General features: G+C 46.8%; 1 protein-coding gene and 1 long non-coding RNA gene across 3 annotated transcripts in view; one reads left to right on the top strand and one right to left on the bottom strand.

Annotated features, from left to right (window-relative positions):
- The window catches only part of LOC111738200, a 31,237-nt gene extending 18,114 nt beyond the window's left edge, over positions 1-13,123 (top strand). The window contains exon 3 of the long non-coding RNA XR_002779757.1: positions 8,684-13,123. This is a non-coding gene — a long non-coding RNA (uncharacterized LOC111738200). The remainder of the gene's footprint in view (positions 1-8,683) is intronic.
- Positions 13,124-15,996: 2,873 nt separating this feature from the next.
- Positions 15,997-19,321, bottom strand: part of AK2 (adenylate kinase 2) — a 19,158-nt gene continuing 15,833 nt past the window's right edge. Inside the window, exons 6-7 of one of the 2 annotated variants that reach the window (XM_011357898.2) lie at positions 18,907-19,102; positions 15,997-16,883 (exon numbers count right to left, since the gene is read on the bottom strand). In XM_011357898.2, coding sequence (XP_011356200.1) covers positions 16,879-16,883; positions 18,907-19,102 — 201 coding nt within the window. In that variant the 3' untranslated portion in view covers positions 15,997-16,878. Of the gene's footprint in view, positions 16,884-18,381; positions 19,103-19,321 lie in introns of those variants that run through there. The other variant, XM_011357897.2, reaches the window with a different exon arrangement.

Consider the following 19,321-nt stretch of genomic DNA (forward strand, 5'->3'; position numbering starts at 1 on the left):
CCTCACAGTGGGAGCTGGGGGCGGAGCCTCCCAAGGCCTGGGATAAAGAGTGTTAGGAGCGGGGACGTGGGCGGGGCTGCAGGAGTCTGGGAGGCCAGCCAGGGCTTGGGGGAGGGGCCTGCGCCTAAGGGGGCGGGGCCAGAATCTATGCACCCACACAACCAAACCAGTTTCCGCAAATGCAGCTCCCCCCAGTTTGCAGTCATACCCGAGGCGTGAGCTCTGAAAGGGTCTCCGGCCGAGACAGAAGAGAAACTGAGGTCTTAGGGACAGGAGGCGGCAGTTTGCAAGCCCGGCAGGGGCTTCTCGCCGCTGAGTTTGAGCCCAGCCAGTTCTCTTGCTGTGTTGTGTGATCGTCACTAAGACAGGTCTCCTTACCCGTTCCAGTTTTCCCATCCTGGGGACCTTTCTCGCTTTGGCATGATTAGGAGTTTTAACTCCTTTCCAGGCAACCTCAAAAAGAAAAAAAAATCTCCGAAATCAAAAAAACAAAAACTGATACTCGACACCACTGAGCAGACCCTTAGGAGCAGAGCTCAGAGTCAAACAAAAAGCTGTGTTACCCGGAGCTCCTTCCCTGCCTTTAGTTTCCTTACCTGTAAAATGACTACTGACAGTAACTGTTCCTGCTCCTAGGGGATGGCTCTGAGGAGTAAGCGAGCTGTTGTACTAAATAAACTGCTTGGCAGTGTTGGAAGCAAGTTACTCTTACTTTCCGAGAGCCAGTAGTTTCAGGCCCAGCCCTTTCTGAGGCTAGCCCCACAGAGGACCTCAGCTTGTGGTAGTGGCAGACATAGGAGGGCCTCCTAGGACATTACTGAGGCCCGTGTGCCTACAGCTAAAGAAACTAGTCTGGGTCTTTTGTGCTGAGAGCCTGGCTGGTCTCAGGGCTAGCAAGGAAGGGAGTTTTTAGAGAAGGAAATGGTTGTGGTGAGACAGAATGATGGAGCAACTTCTCAGGGATCTCGGTGGAAAGCCCCTTGCTCCTGGTGTGTTCTCATGGTGGGATGTGGGGCACACGCAGTGGCCCTGCCCATCCTCCATCACCGTCAGAAAGTACCTGGTGTTCATCAAGTGCTGTGACAGAGCAGCAACAGGTCTTAGCTCATGGAGCCTTGTGCCAGCCACTTGCCATCTCTGGGCTTTGGAACCTCCCTCTCCCAGAGAGGTTTCCCAGGGTGACCCAGAGGCTGGTCCCACTGTAGAGCCTCTATTTGGCTACCCCAAGGGACGCCCCAGGGAAATAGCCTTTGGAGTTAGCTCCTGATTTGCTGGGTGACATGGTAGATTGTTTCCCCTCTCTGGACCTTGGTACTGAGTAGGAGTGAAGTTGCATCTGGCTCTGCAGTGGCATGACCTTGAATGCAAGATACTGTGGCCAAGACAGGTATTTTGTAAATTCTGGGGTTGGGGACAGTAGCAAGGCCCAGTCCTGTGAAGAGGTGAATAAACACCCAGGACAGTTGGAGGACATGATCATTTTTCACTGAATGGCTTGGAGAAGACCCAACCTTCCTCTGATTCTACTTCCTCATCAGTAAAACAGGGACATTCCCCACTGGGCTTCTTGTTCCTTCTCTGTAAAACAGGAGGGGGATGGGCTCCAAGCTTGTGATTCTGCTTCCCAGCTGTGATCCTGGGCAAGCCATTTCACTTCTCCATGCCCAACGGGCATTTTATCTCTCCCCGCTCTCAGGATTGCTGAGTTCAAAGGGGGTGAACGGGGAAGAAAGTGGACACAAGAAAGTGGGCACAGCCTGGCTTCATCTCCCCCAGCTCCCAGAGGAATCTGGGGTATGCTGTTCCCACACGGCTTGCTGGGAGTGACCTTTGGAATCATCACCCTGGGGATCTGCTGAAAGACCTGCAGTGGCTCACCACTGCTCCAAAGAGATCAAGGACCAGCTCCAGCCTTCATTCAAAACCTTCTGCCACTCATAGCTAATCCTTCCCACTCTCCAAGACACACCAACAACCTTCCTCAAACAAGCCTTGTACTTTTCCTCCTCCGGAACTTTACTGGTGGTTTCAAGGTCCCAACTGTATTTGCCATGTTCCCTCCAGATCTGCTCCTCCTCCCACTGTTCTCAAGCTCGGAAACTGGGATCTATTATTCTCAACTCTTTTTCCCTCACCACCCACATTTATACTAGCCCCAAGTCATGAAGTTCTGTTCTCTGAGAATCCATCCTCTGTGTCTCTTGCATGTACCCCAGGACCTTATGGAATGTGTGGGGACATTATTTGAACAACCACACACCTTTTCTGCACTAGGCCCTGTGTTGACACTAGAGGCACAGGGATGGGTCAATCTTTACTCCTTAGGGGCCCCAGGCTGGTGAGGAGCAGGTCATGTAACCACATTCTTGGACTTGCCTATTTAATCCCTTTTCATTTTAAACCTCTACACAGTAGAACACAGTAAGACCTATAAACATGGGTTGAAGAGAACTGAATTGGCTGAGTGACCGTAGGGAAGCCCTTCCCTGCGCTGGCCCACTTTTATGTCATCTGCAGAATGGTGTGGCATTGATTTGAAGAATGGAAGGTTGGGGGCTTTTCCAAGTCCAACAATCTTGAAAGCAATTCTCTAGGCCAGGGAGCAGGGGTAGAAGGCAGACAGAGGCACAGCTGTTCAGATGCCTGTCTAGGGAGGAGGAAGTCCTGCTTCTGCTGGGCAAGCCCCAACTCCCTTGCCTTCACCTCTCCTCCCAGGAAAGTGTAAAGCCTTTTGTAAGCCTTGTCTAAAGCAGAGAGGCTGCTGGTTAGCTCCTTCCCAAAGCCCTGCTGATTTATCTGACTGGCCCACAGCCTAACCTGGCTGAGGACTGGCTGCTTCTTTCCAGTTGGCAAGTGAGCTGGAGTCCAGGATGGAAAAAGACAGCCCTGGGTCTCCACGCAGTGGCTACTGGCAGCAAAAGGTTCTTGAGTTAGATAGACCTGGGTTCGAACCCCAGCTCTGCCACTTTTTAGCTGTGAGAGTTAATTTTATGTGTCAGCTTGACTGGCTCATAGGGTCCCCAGATAGCTTCAGACTTGGACTGGAACTAAACCATTGGCTCTCCTGGGTCTCCAGTTTGCCGACTCACCCTGCACATGTTGGGAAATGCTGGCCTCCATAATCATATAAGCCCATTCTTTCTAATAAATCTCTTATAGAGAGAATATAAAATATAAGTAAATAAATACAAATATAAGTATATATAATTAAATGTATGGAGATATATAATTTATATGCATTTATATAAATGTGATACATGCATTTATATAAATGTATATAAATTACATATATATCTCTATATGTGTGTGTGTGTACACATATATATAAAATATCTCCATTCTATTGGTTCTGTTTCCTTGAGTAATACAGAGGCTTTGAGCAATTTGCTTGCTCACTCTGAACCTCTATTTTGAAATTTGTAAAAAATAGAAATAATATTACTTGCACAAGTACCACTTCCCTGCTTTAGAATTCTCATTATTTGCTGAAAAGAACTCCAAATCTTTGCAAGCATTTCAATGCTCCCTGGCCTGGCATGGCCTGCCTTGTGAAGACTCATTTCCTCATCACTGACAGGACACTCTAGCTGGACACCACTCCCTTTCCAGCTCCCATGCCTTTACACGAGTTGCTCCCCTCCACCCCTTTGAAAAGCACATCATCTCTTTGATCTGCGTGGTAAACTCTCACACATCTCTTTGGGCCCATCTCCAAAGGGTCCTCCTTTCAAGGGCCTTCCCTGACTCCCTTAGGCGTTGCCTGTGCCCTTGTGGCACCTGGCACACCCTTTGACTATCTCGTTATCCTTGCCATGTTGGGGTTGTGGGTCTATGCATCTGTTTCCCCAAACCGTGAGCCCCTCAAAGGCCTCACTCCAAATCACCCATCTCTGTACATAACAGAACGGTGGTTTCCCCTTCTTTGTGTTGGTTCAACATTTTTCAGTTTATGAAGCACTTTCAGATCCAAGATTTCACTTAAACTCACAGCAATGCAGGGAAGAGGCAGAGGCAGTTCATTCTACCTCCCTAGACAGGGCTTTTTCAGAAAGTAGAACTCAGGTCAGGAGTAAGGTTTGGTTCTTTGGCTTCTAAGGACTGCAGCTCAGCAGAGGCTAGAAAGGCAAGGCCAGGCTGGGTTGGGGCAGGGTGGGCCCCGGGGTGGCAGAGGGTACATGGGTGGATGGAGGCCACAGGAGATCAGGTGTGGTCTCAGATGTTCTGTGGGGTCTTGGGCAGCTCTCTTCATTTCTCCATTATTTTTCTTTAGCTCCACAAAATGTAGCTCTGAGGCCAATGTGGAACACACAAGATAATCAAGGGGCCAGTGCCCTGGGAATAAGATAAACTGTGGAAACTCCATAGATGGAGCAAATATATGCGCCCGAATATGTTTGAACACTTCAACTGTTTCCATCTTTCTGATAAGTGATCTGTTGTTAGAACTCCCTTCTCCAGGTCCACAATATCCCAAGACTCCTTATCAAAACCCAAAGATTCTCTCTATAAGTGCCTAGAGACCCTTCCACTGGGACCCAGAGGCCCCTGAATGGGGTCAATACCCCCTTAGGGTCCAAAGATGCCCCTTCCTCTTCAGGGCTTGGGGGGCCCAGTGCTCAAGGGCTTAGAGCTTCCTACAGTTTACAGATCTTTCTGATGGTGGTGCCCATATCCTCTAGAGGGACCTGTCCAGCCCTCGTGTGGGGCTTAAGTTTCATTTCATTCAAAAGCAGTCTTGCTTGCTAACTCAAGGGCAGAAAGAACCACACTCTGAGTGTCTGCTCTGAACTCTGGACTACCAGCAAGGCTGAGAAAACTGCTTGGGGTTCCTGGGCACCCTCAGGCTCAGCATGGGACTGTCTCCAAGTAGAAAATATCTCTTGGACCTTATCATGTCCCTCCAGGAAGTTGTTTCCCAGGAAAGTCTCTTGGGTTTGACATCCCCAGGGATAGTCTGGCCCAGGCCAAAGTGGCACTTTTCCTCCATGATCTCGCCAGATACCTCAGAGCCCAGAGATATGGGTTCTTGTCCTAGATCTGACTTGCTGTGTGGACATGGGTGAGTCGTTCAGACTTCCTGGGTTTCGGTTTGCCTCTGAATGAGGAGCACAGGGCCCCACTTCACAGAGGATCCAGCTAGATCGAAGATATGGAAATTATTTCCTGTTGACATTTGAATGATGGGAGAAAAATACTGACAGGAGGAACTGTGAAGCAGTGGGCCTGAGTCAGGCCCCCTATGGTCAGAAGACCTTAGACAAGTCATCTTGGACTTGGTAACACTCTTCCCCCTGCTGCTTCATTGAGTAAGCCAGCTCCTCTGCATCCTTGGGTTTGAACTGCAATGTTACTTCCTTAGGAATACGTTCCCTGTCTTCCCAGAGAGGTCAGCTCCCTGTTATAATGTTCTCCAGCTACTCGTTTTTCCAAACAACCAAAACAGTAGTAAATAATTAATTATTGGCATGCTAACATATTTAGCACCTGTCTTCCCAGCCAGACTGTGGGCTCCTTACAGGAATCCTATTTGGCCTGTTCTCTGGAGGCCAACGTAGGGTCTGACTCATAGGTGTTCAGTAACTGTTTCTGCATCACCTGGCCAGCTGAGTCTCAGCTGCCTCCTTGGGCTGCTGGAGAAACCCAGAAGATAGAGGATGAGACCCACAGTATGATGTACTTAGGATAAGTGGGCTGCTATGGAAAGAGCTTTATCTGAGATTAGAGGTAAGGAAGTGCCCTGAACAGGAAGGCAGGGTGGCCTTTGTCCTTAGGGAAGGGAAGAGGTTGCATGGGCCTACTTGGGACTCTAGAGGCTTGGGGCCCTCCCAGGTGCCTGTGAGGTCTGTGTGTGGGCCCTGCTCTCTCTAGCCTAGGAGCCTTCAGCTTTGGCTCAGCAACTTGGTGCTCAATTCAGGCCTTTGCTGCCTCCCACCTGCCCCTTAATCACTAGGCTGTGATTAATTTTTCTGTCTGTTCCCCAATCCCACAACTGACTGGGAACTAATTGGAGGCAGGGATCAGCTCAGCTCCCACCCCACTTCCCATGGCTTCACTGCACAGCACAGGGCCTAGCACCAAGGAGAGATCCTAAATAACCTGGCACCTGGGTTTCCCGGCAAGAGAGACTGCTTTGTGGTACACACAGTGCTCCACCTATCATAGGTGATATGCAGGAGGAAGATCAAAGACGGGGCAATCTTATTCATTCACCTTCCAGGAAACTGAGGCCTATGGAGGGGTAGGAATTTGCCCAAGATCCATAGCACATCAGTGACCAAGCTGGGCCCAAACTGCATGGGTCCTGATGTTTGGTCCCCAACTCTGGGCTGTAGCAACCTCATAATGTCCCTGTATTAAGCCAGGGTGCCTGGAGGCCCCAGGGACCCAGTCCCTGCAACTGCTCACTCTACACTGGCTCAGCCCTTCTGGCCGGGCTCTCAGCCAACTGCAGCACAAGGGTCTGTCCGCCCCTGCCAAAGGTCCCTGTCAGCAATTTAGGGAAGTGGCCAGACTACTTCTCACTGGGTGGCTCAGACACAGCAAGGCCTAGAGCAGCATCTCCACTGGACTGTGAGTTCTGAGGCTGGCCTTCCAGCTGGACAGTGTCCTCCTTGCCAACCTGATTAGAACCTGATTAAACTTGTGGTAACAGTCTGAAGGGCACACAGCAGAGCCAGGCATGGAAAATGCACTCAATAAACATTCATTAGCATAACATGATGATGATGATGAAACCCGTCTACCACTGTAGCTAAAAGCACAGGCCCTGAAATGGGCCTGCCAGGGTGTAAATCCAGGCTCCACTGCTAAGTAAAGCAAGATAGTTAACTTCTTTATGTCTCAGTTTTTGAATCTTTAAAATAGCTAGTGTCTTTCATTCTTTCACCATCCAGCTAATTTCTGCTCCACTCTCAGTGCCCAGTTTGGATGGTGACTTCTGTAGTGCGCTCAAAGTAGTTGCTTTCTCCTGTGATCCCATCATTTCAGTTAACACCATGATTACCTATTAGCATGGGAGTTTCTCTCTGGACTGTACCCTGTGCTTCTTGTATCCTGTGTCTGGCTCAGCACCAGTGGGCCAGAGGCGGAAGCCTGATGTTTGCTGAAGAAGTGAAGGACTTCCAACCATCCATTCAGAAATGCAGCTCTGGGTCAGTCCCTGAGCTAGGCACTCGGGTCACAGAGGAGACCGAGATCTACTCTTTGTCCTTGAAGGAGCCCCAGTCATTTGGGGGGTGGTCGGATGTGTCCATGTATTTACAAATGAAAAGGTGCTCAGGTGGCTTGAGTGGGAAGTGGGCCCAATCACACTTCCAGATGATGAATTGGAGGTTGCCAGGTGGGTGTGGAAGGGAAAGGAGGCTATGGGAGGAGAAACGGGGTGGTGATTTCAGAGGTGTCTAAGTGGTTGTTATGCCAAAGCATAAAATACGAGGGGGAGACAAAGCTGGACGGGCCTTTGTGCAGCAGGCTGACGAGTCTAGACTTTACTCTGCAGCACCTGTTCTGAAAGTTTGCAGTCTCAGGTGTGGGTCTCATGCCCATTGTTGAATGAGTCGCTGTGGCCAGGGGCATGGAATTTACCAGTTGGCCAGGCCTAGGTCAACTGACCAGCCCTTTAGATGGTGTCCAAATAAATTCAGGGTTCCGCAATCCAAAGTAAGTGGGGTAGATGCTGAGCAGGTTGAATATAACATCAGACCCAGCCCCCAAAGCAGGCATTTTAATCCTTGTTTCTTTCCTCCAGACTACAAACTTGAGGAGGGTAGGACCATATCAATACTGGTTATTGTTAAATTTCTAACACCTAGCATAGTGCTTGGTATGTAGCGGTGGCCTAATCAATATATAAGTGAATAAATACATCTCTTGGTAAATAGTTTAACTATATAGTGTTTGAATCAGGATGATTTTAGTTGCAAATAACAGAAAACTGGCTTAACAATAAAGGAAATTTGTTGGCTCATGCAACTGAAAAATCTGGTGTAACTTGGCAGTTAGGCATGGTTTGATCAGGACTCCATCCTCAGGCTGGCTTTTCTCATGGTAGCAAAATATCTGCAGCAGTTCCAGACCTCATATCTGTACTCTATACTGTCCAGAGCCAGAGAGAGAAAAGAGAGAATCTGTATCTCAGCATTCCCAAGTCTTGAGATTCACTGTGGACTGAGTAAGGTCATCTGCCCACCTGTGGATCAGCCATTGGGGTCTGGGTTGTTTATTGGCTAGGCTTTGATCATGTCTCAGCCTTTGAATGGGGATCAGAAAGGAGTAGAAACAGCTTTCCTTAAACCATGTGGATTCCCAATTAGAACTGAGACAGTGGAGAAGGGGAAAGCAGTCTAGATCCTGGGGAGGTGACCAACAGAAATCTTAATCAAATACACTGAATTGTGTACAGGTATAGATAAGGGCTGCAGGAGTTAAGAGAAGGCAATGAGCGAGGGTTGCAGCACTTAGAGAAGGGAGGCTTAATGCATGAGGATGAAACCGAACTAAACCCCAACGAGATGAAAGATTTAGACAATGGGGCGTAGTGGGTGGGTGGAGAGGATGGAAGGACATCCCATAAAGATGTATTGAGCATCTCTCATGTGCCAAACTTCATGTTAAACCCTCTATGTTATCGCAATGAATCCTTACAGCAACCTGTGAGGTTAGTATCATCATTTCCATTTTACAGATCAAAACTGAAACCTAGAGGTCACAGAGTTGAAGTTGGGACTTGGACCCATCTTGTCTGGTTCTGGAGCCATGATGCCAGTGAGTGAAGAGGGCCATGGTCGCCTGGGAAGTTTGCACACTAGTGGAGTGGACTGACCTCAAAGAGGTAGTCAAGAGTGTGAAGCTAGATTCGAGTCTCGGCTCCCAGCTTGTGCTTGTGCTGTCTCCTCTACCTGGAACTCCTTTTCCACCCACCTATCCAAATCCTACCTCTTCATGGCCCCGTTAAAAGCCTGAGCCCTACAGTACGTTATAACACCTAGCAGCACTGAATTGCATATGGGACTGTCATCCCACTAGATTTCTGTGAGCTCCTCACAAAAACTGCACTTTAACTTTCTATCTTTGGAATTTGACAGTGAACTTCCCATGGTTGCCATGGTGACTTCTTCCTCTGGGGGTTGGAGGGACATCATAGGTACATAATGTTCAGTCCTCAGAGATTTACTTGGTCTAATCCTCTCATTTTATAGGAGAAACTGAGGCCCATAGAGGTTGGGACTTGCTCAAGGAAGCAGCTGAGTCTAGAACGTAGGAGACTAGACTACAAAAATAATGTGGCTGGAAGAAAATTGTTAGCTCTGGAGCCAGACCGAGCTCAAATTCCAGCTTTTCTGTTCCCTGGCTGTGTGACCTGGGCAAGTTGCTGAACCTCTCTGAGCTTCATTTCCCTCATTTGTGTGGTGGGATTATAATGGAGCCTACATCCCAGGGCTGCTGTGAGAAATGAATGAGTTAGTCCTGAAAAAGCTCCCAGCATAGAACCTGGAATGTGATAGCTCTGCAGAAATAGAGGGCTTTTGTTATCAGAATTATGACCTGTGAGACATGGCAATGCCAGCCCCACCCAGTAGGGCCTTTGGGGTCCACTCTGCTTCCAAATTCCAGTCCACTTGCATTCCCTTCAGAATATCTGAGACAAAAAGATATAGTGACCTTGGGTGGGGGTGGGCCAGAGTCCCCCTCCCTTGAGATCCTGGCTTGGGATAATAGGACTCCTTTGTAGGTCATAGCCCCGCTGCTATCCCCATTGCCCCACTATTCTGAAGCCACCAAGACCAGGCACTGAGCCTCCCCTGCTTCTGCCTCAGGCTGGCACAGGTATGGAGGAGCTACAGACATGGGTGGCCTTGGGTTGGAACTGGGCCAGAGACACAGCCTGCAGGGCAGCTGTATAGGACCATAGCAAGAATGACAGCACTGGGCAGATGCCCAGATTTGTCTCTGGGGTAGAGATGCTCCGAGAGCCAGAGGGCACAGTTCCAGTACTAAGCCCCCAGTGCCACCCAAAAGCCATTCCAGCTTGCCCCCTTTTGAGAGTCGCCACCTAGCTCCTGCTTCTATGAGTCCCTGACCCTCAGGTGTAGAGGCACCCAGGCTGAAAGTTCAGATCCTGCCCTGCTTCTCCCTGACTGTGGGATGGTGGACAAGTCACTTCACTCCTGTTTCCTCCCCTGTACAATAGCAATAATGATGCCTTCTTCAGAATTAAATAGGATCCTGTGCGTGAGAGTGTCTCACACTAGCTCTTCACACAGTAGGTGCTCAATATGTTTCTTCCCTCCTCTCTCAGCTGTGCCATTGCTAGGGCAGCAGGGATCAGACTGAGGCATGATTCCTTTGAAAGTTTGCCAAGCTCTGACCTTAGCCATCGAAGTTGTGCCTTCTTGTCCCCACCAGATGGACTCCCCAAACCTGGGCTCAGTCCTGGTTCTGCCCCTGACTAGACAGCATTTTATGTACCACTCACATCCTGTGAGCCTCAGTTTCCTCATCTGCAAAACAGACACACTAATACTCACATTTAATGATTCAATAAATGTACTCTTGTGTGTGCTGGGCCCTGGCGACCCAGAAACAAAGATAAACGAGACAGTGCCTGCCCTCCAGGACCTCCCAGTCTAGGAGGGCAGATAGACACAAAATCAGAGACACATGGACAGCAGTAAGAACACAAAGCGAGGAGTGATCTTGTTAACTAAGGTGGGTCAACAATGGTTTCAGAGGAGGGGACATCTGAGCCACACCTTGAAAGATGACTAGGAGTTTGTCAGGCAAGCCACTGGGGGCAGAGTTTTTGTGTCAAATTAATGTTTTATAAATTGGGCTGCCTTTCCTTGCTAGGCTACTACCTGAGCCCATCTTGCTCCCATGGGAAACAAAGAAATGCCCTAGAAACCCATCCCTGGGCCTAGAGTTCTTGGAACAGGGGGCAGAGACGGGAAACGTTGGCCTGGGATTTCCTTGAGCTGAAGTGCTGACTAGTTAATCTCTGAGAGTTGGTAGCTATGAACTTCTCTGACTTCACTCATTCACTCAGATTTCAGTGCCTAGCACCATGCCTGACGCTTTGCTTCCAGACGGGCAAAGGGGGATGAAGCAGATACGGCCCTTCCTTTTGAGGTCTAAAGAGGACAAATGAATAAATAATCACAACACAGCATAGCCATACTAGCAGTAATCCCAGAGGGCGCCAGCTCATCCTGAAGCCATTAGCTCTTTTTGTTTGTTAATTATGCGACACATTAAACAGAAAAATGAGAAGACCCAACAAAAAATTTAAAGTAAAATCTCCCTTAGTTTCCCCACCCAGCTGGATCACATGAGCTTAAAACAATACACAAAAATACTAAATACAATGTGGTATATTGGAGTGGATCCTGGAGCAGAAAAAAGAACTGGTAAAAACTGAATAAAGCCAAAGTCTACTAACGTACCAATGTCAATCTCTTAGTTTTGACAAATGTACCGCAGTTATGTAAGGTGTTAACATTGGGGGAAGCAAGGTGACATGTATGCTGACACTCTGTATTATCTCTGGAAATTTTCTGTAAACTTAAAATTATTCCGAAATAAAAAGTTTACTTTAAAAAAATGGAGCCATTCTCTATTGTTTTATACCTGTTTATTCACGCAATAGTTTATCATGAAATTCTTGTCTGGAAATGATTTATTTGATGACTGCATACTATTCCATCCCATGAATGAATCATAGCCTATCTCCTCCGTTGTTGGAAATTTAGGTTGTTTCCATTTTTTTACCCTGTTATAAAAAATGCTAGACATACTTAGTCATTTCCTTAGGATATATTAATAAAGTGGAATTGTTGAGCCAGAGCTGCCAGCAAGGGAACACGTACTGAGCACCACGGGACATCATGGTTCTAAAGCTCTTGATATACACAAATTTGTTTAATTGTGCCAACTACACCAAAGCGGAGGTACTGCTCTCATTCCTTTACTATAGGGCAATTTTCAAAGATTTTCAAAGATGAGACAACAAATTCTCACCAAAGACTCTGTCAGCACCACCTCCCTTGTGTCCCATGCGACCTGAAGCACACAGATCAATCCCATCATGCTCATCTGCACTCCCTCCCATTTGGGCTTCAAGGAGGACAGTTCCTGCAGGTAGCCACTGGTCTGTGGATTAAGAGCAGGTACCGCCAACCTAATATGTGGCTTCAGCAAACATATCAGTAAAAAGCAAACTGTTCTGGTTTGGTGCAGTATTCCAAGGGAGATGGGGGTGGCATCGGGGAATTGGAATGAGTAAAGATTCTGAAATACCTGGTAGTCATGGTAAGGTCCTTTTTTCCTTGGCAAATGGCTATGGGAAAGGAGGAGGAAAAAAGATCATTTATTAGACAGCTATTTTTCAATTCATACTGACTCTGCCACCCATAGTTGGGTACTATGATCCTCATTTTACAGGTGAGTTTATTGACGTTTAGAGGTTGTCTCCCTAAGGTACACAGTAAGCTACTGTCAGTGCTGAGACCTAACCAAAGGTCAGTCACCCCCCAGAACCCATGCCAACATCACTAGGCACATGACTGAACACAGAGCTGACAATAACATTGAGAGATTCCCTTCTCTTGAGTTCCACAGCAAAGGGTCACCCACTTCACGGTCAAAGCACTGATGCGTGTGTTTCGGAGAGGAGGAAGGATGGCACATGAGCAGAGCTTAAAATGGACCATCAGCTCTGTGTGTACAGCCCTTGTCTCCTCTTCTGGGTTCTTGACATTACTCTTGAGCTGAAAAACTTTGCTTCTATTGTTTCTAAACTTGGTTTGAAAAACCCTTATTTCCAATTAGATGCGGATTTCCCAAGAACTCTAGGGGTTCACTAGGTTAAAGCAGCCCTGAGTGCTAGTGGCATCTACCTTCCTTCGGGGGATGTGTCCTCTGACTGGAACGCCCCATCCCCCCCAAAGAGCCACCCTGACCCCACCTCTTCCCCCATGCTACCCAATTCTCAGCAGTCTGACCTCCTGTACCATATAATTAGCCCTTTCTTTACACTCGGTTTCTTTTCCAAAATAGACTCAAGGCTGTTTGCAACACACATCTGAACACAAAAACACTAAACACAAATGACTGAGATTGGGTGAGGTGGAGTGAGAATTTATTAAGAAACTCTGGCAGAGGGAAGCATAGCAATTGAACACAAGGGAAGTTTCCTCACAGCTAGGGCAAAAAGGAAAACAGTAGAAAATGAAGCATTTCTTATCTAGTAGAATATAGACTAGCTAAATATTCCTATCATGAAGCTCAGAGAGATATGTCCCCAAAGTCTGTATCTAAGGGACACCACACAATGTAATGATTTGCTATACAGCAATCTTACCCATAAGAACAGATCTGTGTGGCCTGAGGGGTGATCTACATAGGGCCTGGGCCTAAGTCTTGTCTTACCTTCACCCTCTGACACTTTGTCTTTCTATTCCTGTCAGTTCTCTGCTGAGGGCATCCTGACTGGGAACCTAAAAGGAGCCTCCTGTGAGAGATGCTCAGCACCACACTGCCTGGGACTCTGAACAGAACTGCCGTATTCCCACGATGGGAGGACAGAGTCTCTCTGGGGTTAAGAATAATGCAATGCCATAACACGTACGGTAGGGCCAGTATACACACCTTCCTGTTGGCAACCTTCCCAAAAACAGACAAGGGGTTGGTGTGTATGGGTGGGGGTAACTGACTCCTCTCTCCCGCAGTAACTTGACCCTCTGGCCCTTCTGGAATAGGGGTGGTTCCAAGATCTTTGCAAATCTAGTACACTGGAGCTTTAGCACCCACAGCGAAGAAGAAAGACAAAAGAGAAAAAGGCCTTACCTGAGGTAGCATTCCCCAATCAGGTCCTTCATTGTAATAGAGCAAATCTACTGGATTTTCTTCTTTCATTCAGATCCATGGCTCGTAGATTTTGCTGTATCATGAGTGCCTTGAGAATCTTTCTCTTCTCCCAGCAAAGTGTCAAAGCAATAGGCACAGTGGTAAAAGGCTGAGGTGTGGAGCCAGACAGGGTTCACTCTGGTTCTACCATTCCCAGAAGTATGAACCTCAAAATGCACACACATAACATGGAGATCATAATAGTACACACATCCACAGGGTTATTGATAATAAATTATAACATATGCAGAACCTACCACACAATAAGCATTAAATGTTAAATTATTATGGAAATTAAAAATACAGAATTCTGTACATAATTTCAGATGTCCATGGACTTCTAGGACATCTTCAGGTTAAGAATCCTTAGCCCGGTTCCTAAAAATCAGGAAGACAATAGGCTTTGCCAATGTCTACATTTTCAATGTGAATTCCATCAGCATATACTGAACATCAGCTGTGCACTGATATCCTGGCCTTCATCAGTAGCTTGGTTACCAGAGTTGTCAGCACACTTCAGGGGCAGGGACCGTTTCCATTCTACTGATGAGGTGCGATGACTTTGCCCAAGGACTCATCGTGGAGGTGCTGCTGAAATCTGTCCTCCGACTCATTTAGCTGCCTTCCTGAGAAGACTGGTGAGGCTTCTTGGGGACCGGTGCTGCTCTTCATCCTGCTCTGTCTGCCTGTGACACTTTGTGCACATGAGAGATCCTAAGACACACACCTTGGGTCCTCAAACTGGCAGTGACTTCTTCAAAATCAGTTCTGGCAGTGTGAGTGTCCATGAAAAAGAACTCTCATCCGGAGGGGCCCTGCTTGCTGTAGAGCTGCAAAAGTCACTAAATCACTTCAGCAACAAAATCAAGGCCACAGTTCGAGTTCTGACTCTGCCTCTCGTGTGTGACCTCAGGAATTGTACTTTACCACTCTGAGTTTTGGTTTCCTCACCTGTAAAATAGAAGAACAATAGTTCCGACCACCTACGGTGCTTCGTAGAGGTCAAGTGAGGTCATGGGTATTGTTCGCACAGTAACTGGCATATCAGTCCTCCAGGAACAGTAGCCGTTCTTATCTTACTCAGTTTCAGTTTCCAGATGAGGAAACCAAGCCCGAAGAAGTGAAAGAGTAACAGCTCATTGGGTCTTCTTCAACCACACCACGAGGCCTTCCAGGCTAGTTTGACAAATATTTCCCCATTTGTTGCATGATGGTCAATGAAGGGAAGAAAATTTTCATAGGGTCTTTAAATAGCTCAGGGAATGAAAGGTCAGGATGACACTTAAAATGACTCTGTAGAGGTGGGGAAGTGAAGCAGAAGAGGGAGTTGGCTCAGGGAGAATACAGCAGTGACAATTCTGCTTCTCTCCAGAGTTAAGGGCCTGAAAGGAGAAGAATGGTGGCACTTCTGGCTCGGCTCCCTCTGGTTTCAGGGAGAGCAGTTATTTCCCAGAACCTCACTGGCAAAGGCAGCCCTTCCAAAGAGCAAGAGAGCTTTAGTTTGGACAAACAATTTAAGCTCATTTTTGCCGGGGAAGAAAGGATTTATAAAGAAGCAACTAAGGGTATTAAAGAAGCATCTGAAAAGGCAGCCAAAAATCTGGCTTACGGATTAGAAGCACTGGCTTTCTAGACTGTGGACGACTGTCTGCACAACAATTATCCAGCCCAGCAGGAAGCAGATATTTTTCTGTGTATGTATGGATCCAATTAACACTTATCCCGTCGTGTGCCAGGCACTGAGCAAAAAGCTTCTCCTTACAAACTTCATTTAATACCAATGAGTCTGAGAAGGCGACATCGCCAGTCTTTCTTTCCAGACAAGAGCAGAGTAAATGATATTTGTTGTACATCCCCTGAACTCCGAGCACAGTGCTATCTCCACTAAACCAAGCTGCCTTGTCCTTGGACTCAAGAAAAGCCTGCATATTAGCTGAAGGTCAAGAGGGTGCCGTCTCGTCTCATGTGCACACACTTGGACCGTCTCACCTCATGGCTTCTAGCGACCACCAAGAAGGGGCTTCCAAGTCAGATCTAGAATTCAATGATGTTTTACTAGCCCAGATCTCCTCAAAAAAATGCCACAACAGGGGATACAAACTTTTACATACTTTATTGATTTAGGGGCCAAACAAGGCAGCATTTTGTCAGTTAAGAAAGGCACCTCACTGAAAATAATACATCACAGTGCTGTCGAGTGATCCCAGTCACAGGATTTGAGGACAGGAAGGACAATCTTTGGATGAGGGTGTTTGGGACACTTGCTCATTTATTTAAAGGGTCCCTTCACACATCGTGGATGGAAGAAGGCAAGAGTGTAGGATTGTTCCATACGTTGGGTAGTCGCTGACAGCTTACCCATGAGAGCAGGTGGGCTGGTAGACCAGTGGTAAGTCAGGAAAGGGAGTGAGATCAGCCTGCCTCACTCTTCCCATGACTTCTGTAAACTTGATTTGCTGAGCCTCTGCCCCCATGAGCATACCCCATACATATTTCAAATGTAAAGATGATTTTTTGATCTCATGGTGTGGGGAACCAGGGTCAGCAGTCAAACCCTTCTTGTCCCAAGCCATAGGACACACAGGACAAGTTTGATTTCCTGCATTGCTTGAGTGGCAACCCATGAGGTTCAGAGATAAAAGCCGAGGACTTAGGGCACTGGCTTTAAAAAACATTGTCACTAGTCCAGAGTAAATAAAAACTTGATTTCTTAGAAATAGTACTGTACTTCCCTATTTCTACTTATACCCTCCAGTTTTTTCAAAAATTAATTATGCTTTTTAAGATTCCTACTATACGTATAAAAAATTGCCTCACTATAACACTGCTGCTCTTCCAGTATTTTTCTTGAGCCCCTCACCACTCTTCACTCTCCACGCTTACCCTGACCACCCCTCCCCTCTGCCCAGCACCTAAGAGCAGGGATCACGCCGCGGGGTGACGAGCAGTGGTGCAGTCTCGCCTGGCCTTCTGTTACTAGGCTGAAATAGAGAGGAAACAAGAGAGAACAAAATGGGTTTTTAAAAACTAAGTAAACATCAGAGAAGGCTGGCATGCATGCCCCAGCAACCAAATGCATTAAACACGACATTTCTCTGCCAGGTGAAAGCTCTCGTGCTTGCTGAAGTTAAAGCTCTGGAGTTAAATGAAGTAAAAACAAAATTCTAACCACCCCCAAAAGACAAATGCATCCCCCACAATCTTCTAGTTTTCATCAATAGCCCACAGATCACACAAATTTGTCATCCATCCATATACATTCACGTGTGCATGTGCGCACATGTGAATGTATATGGATGGATGACAAAAATTTTAGCAAGGATCACACGTATTCAATTAGCAAACATTCAAGGCCCTCGACTTTGAGGCCAAGTGCCTGCAACTGTCCCCAAAGGTGAGGAGACTCCAAGATTCTGAGGCCACTCTCATCCAGAAAAGGAGCCCAGATCTCTGCAGACAGAGCTGATAGTTTTGGTTTCATTCCTTTTCCTTGCCCATTCCCAGAAGTCATGTGCTTCCCAGAAACACACCACACCAGACTGGGTGGAGTTAGTTTACAGCCAGGAAAACAAGGCAGACACTCACTTGAATGAGACAAAGAGGGAAGCAAGATGGTCACATACCCACGCTCAGCTTCCAGGTGGATAGAGGACAAGACAGCAGGAGAGCTCAGGTCAGGTGGGGACTGGGCACTTTAGAGTTTCTGCCCTGAGTCAGCAGATTATGCTGGGGCACACGACATTACTTACTGGACCTGCCACTGATTTTCTAATGGTTTTTCCAGAGGCCGCTATTTTTGTCGTCCCTCTTAGCAGTCTATTAATTCATCTGTTTACTACAAATCAAACTAGAGACCAAAAGGCACGGCATGGAATCCAGGAAATGTTTAATAGCCAGGGAGCTGAGGTTAGGCATAAAAGTTTATTACTGTCATAGGTGATCTTATTTTCGGGTGATCTTTTCTTGGGGAGTCTGTGGCCACCACAATCGTGAAGTAAGGGATAAAGGATTGGATCTGGAAGGGAGAGGAACTGAGTTTAAAAGGTATATATCTGACTTGGGTTTCATATCCTAGAGAGTGACCAGGTTTGAATAAATTCTAATCAAACGAATCCATGAATAGACCATCTCCAAATCACTGTTTTGTTCATCCTTGGAAAGAAAGGCAAACATCAAAAACAAATATTAAAACAAAATCCACTTTGGGGAAGTGGATTGGCTGCTCTCAGATGCCCAGCCTCCATGTTCAAAAGACAGTCGGAATTCAAAAGGTCCTTTCACTTGGCCACAATTCAGTTTTCAAACACAGGTCCTAAATGATCCTTACTTTATAGAATCATGATGCAGATTACAAAAATATTCCAACTTGGTCTGGCTCTTTCTACGGTGATTCTGTCTCCCAGTAATTTCTGGAATCTGTAATGTAAGTACCTTCTGACTCCCATTTAGGGGAAAAAAAATCAATGATCTCTGTCCATATACTGACTCATATGTCTTTTTATTGTAGGCTAGGAAATAAGCAGAATTCCCTGCCAACGATCTGCCATTAGGAACTCAGGCCCTGTCTGACTACATTTGACCCTGGACTTCTAAACAGCTGTTGGAGATAGAATAAAAACCAAGGAATTGGGGTACCCGGCAGACACCTTAGTTTATTCTGGTCGAAAAATGAAATCAAGAGTATGGCAAAAGAAGTAAATGGTTGATAAAGAAACCTTCCCTGTAACTTAGAAAATAGAGTATACACATACCTATACCAAAAATGCGTGTGCACACACACGCACGCACACATACACACACAGATGAGATGAGAGTTGCACATATATCAAAGATACATTAAGCAAGTGCTTTTTTTAATCAGTACATCAAATGATATTCTTGCTGACCTGAGGAAGCTTCTCTCTGTCTGCTCTGCTATTCCCACCTACTCCCTCAGCAGAGACAGAAATAAGAAAGCAATTCCTTTGTGGACCCAACATTAGATAAACATAACCAAGTCTTTACATGTGGCTTTGGAGAAGGCTGCTAGGATGCTTGCAAACACGACATCAGGGGTCTGGGATGCGTCGATGGCAGAGTGTATCCCCCGTTTCCTGTAGTACTCCACCAGCGGGATAGTTTGAGTGTGGTAGGCCTCCAGGCGGATTTTCAAGGCCTTCTCATTATCATCTGATCTGCGGATCAAGGGTTCCCCAGTGATCTGAGAACAGGAAGAGGACAATAAAAGACTGAGATTGTTAGCAAGGTTTCCTTATGCGATGCCAGAAGCACATTTGAGATGCTGTGTGATCCCAAAGTCCATCAGAGGGAAAGAGAGACAATCTAGACTCTCTCCAATAAAGAACTATAAAGAACTTTACTACTCCCAGCAAGTTGGTCCCAGGAGCAGACAAACTGATCCAGAGAAGTCAGGGAGTCT

This window comes from Pteropus vampyrus, unplaced genomic scaffold, assembly GCF_000151845.1.
Source record: "Pteropus vampyrus isolate Shadow unplaced genomic scaffold, Pvam_2.0 Scaffold36, whole genome shotgun sequence".
NCBI classification, from domain to species: Eukaryota; Metazoa; Chordata; class Mammalia; order Chiroptera; family Pteropodidae; genus Pteropus; species Pteropus vampyrus.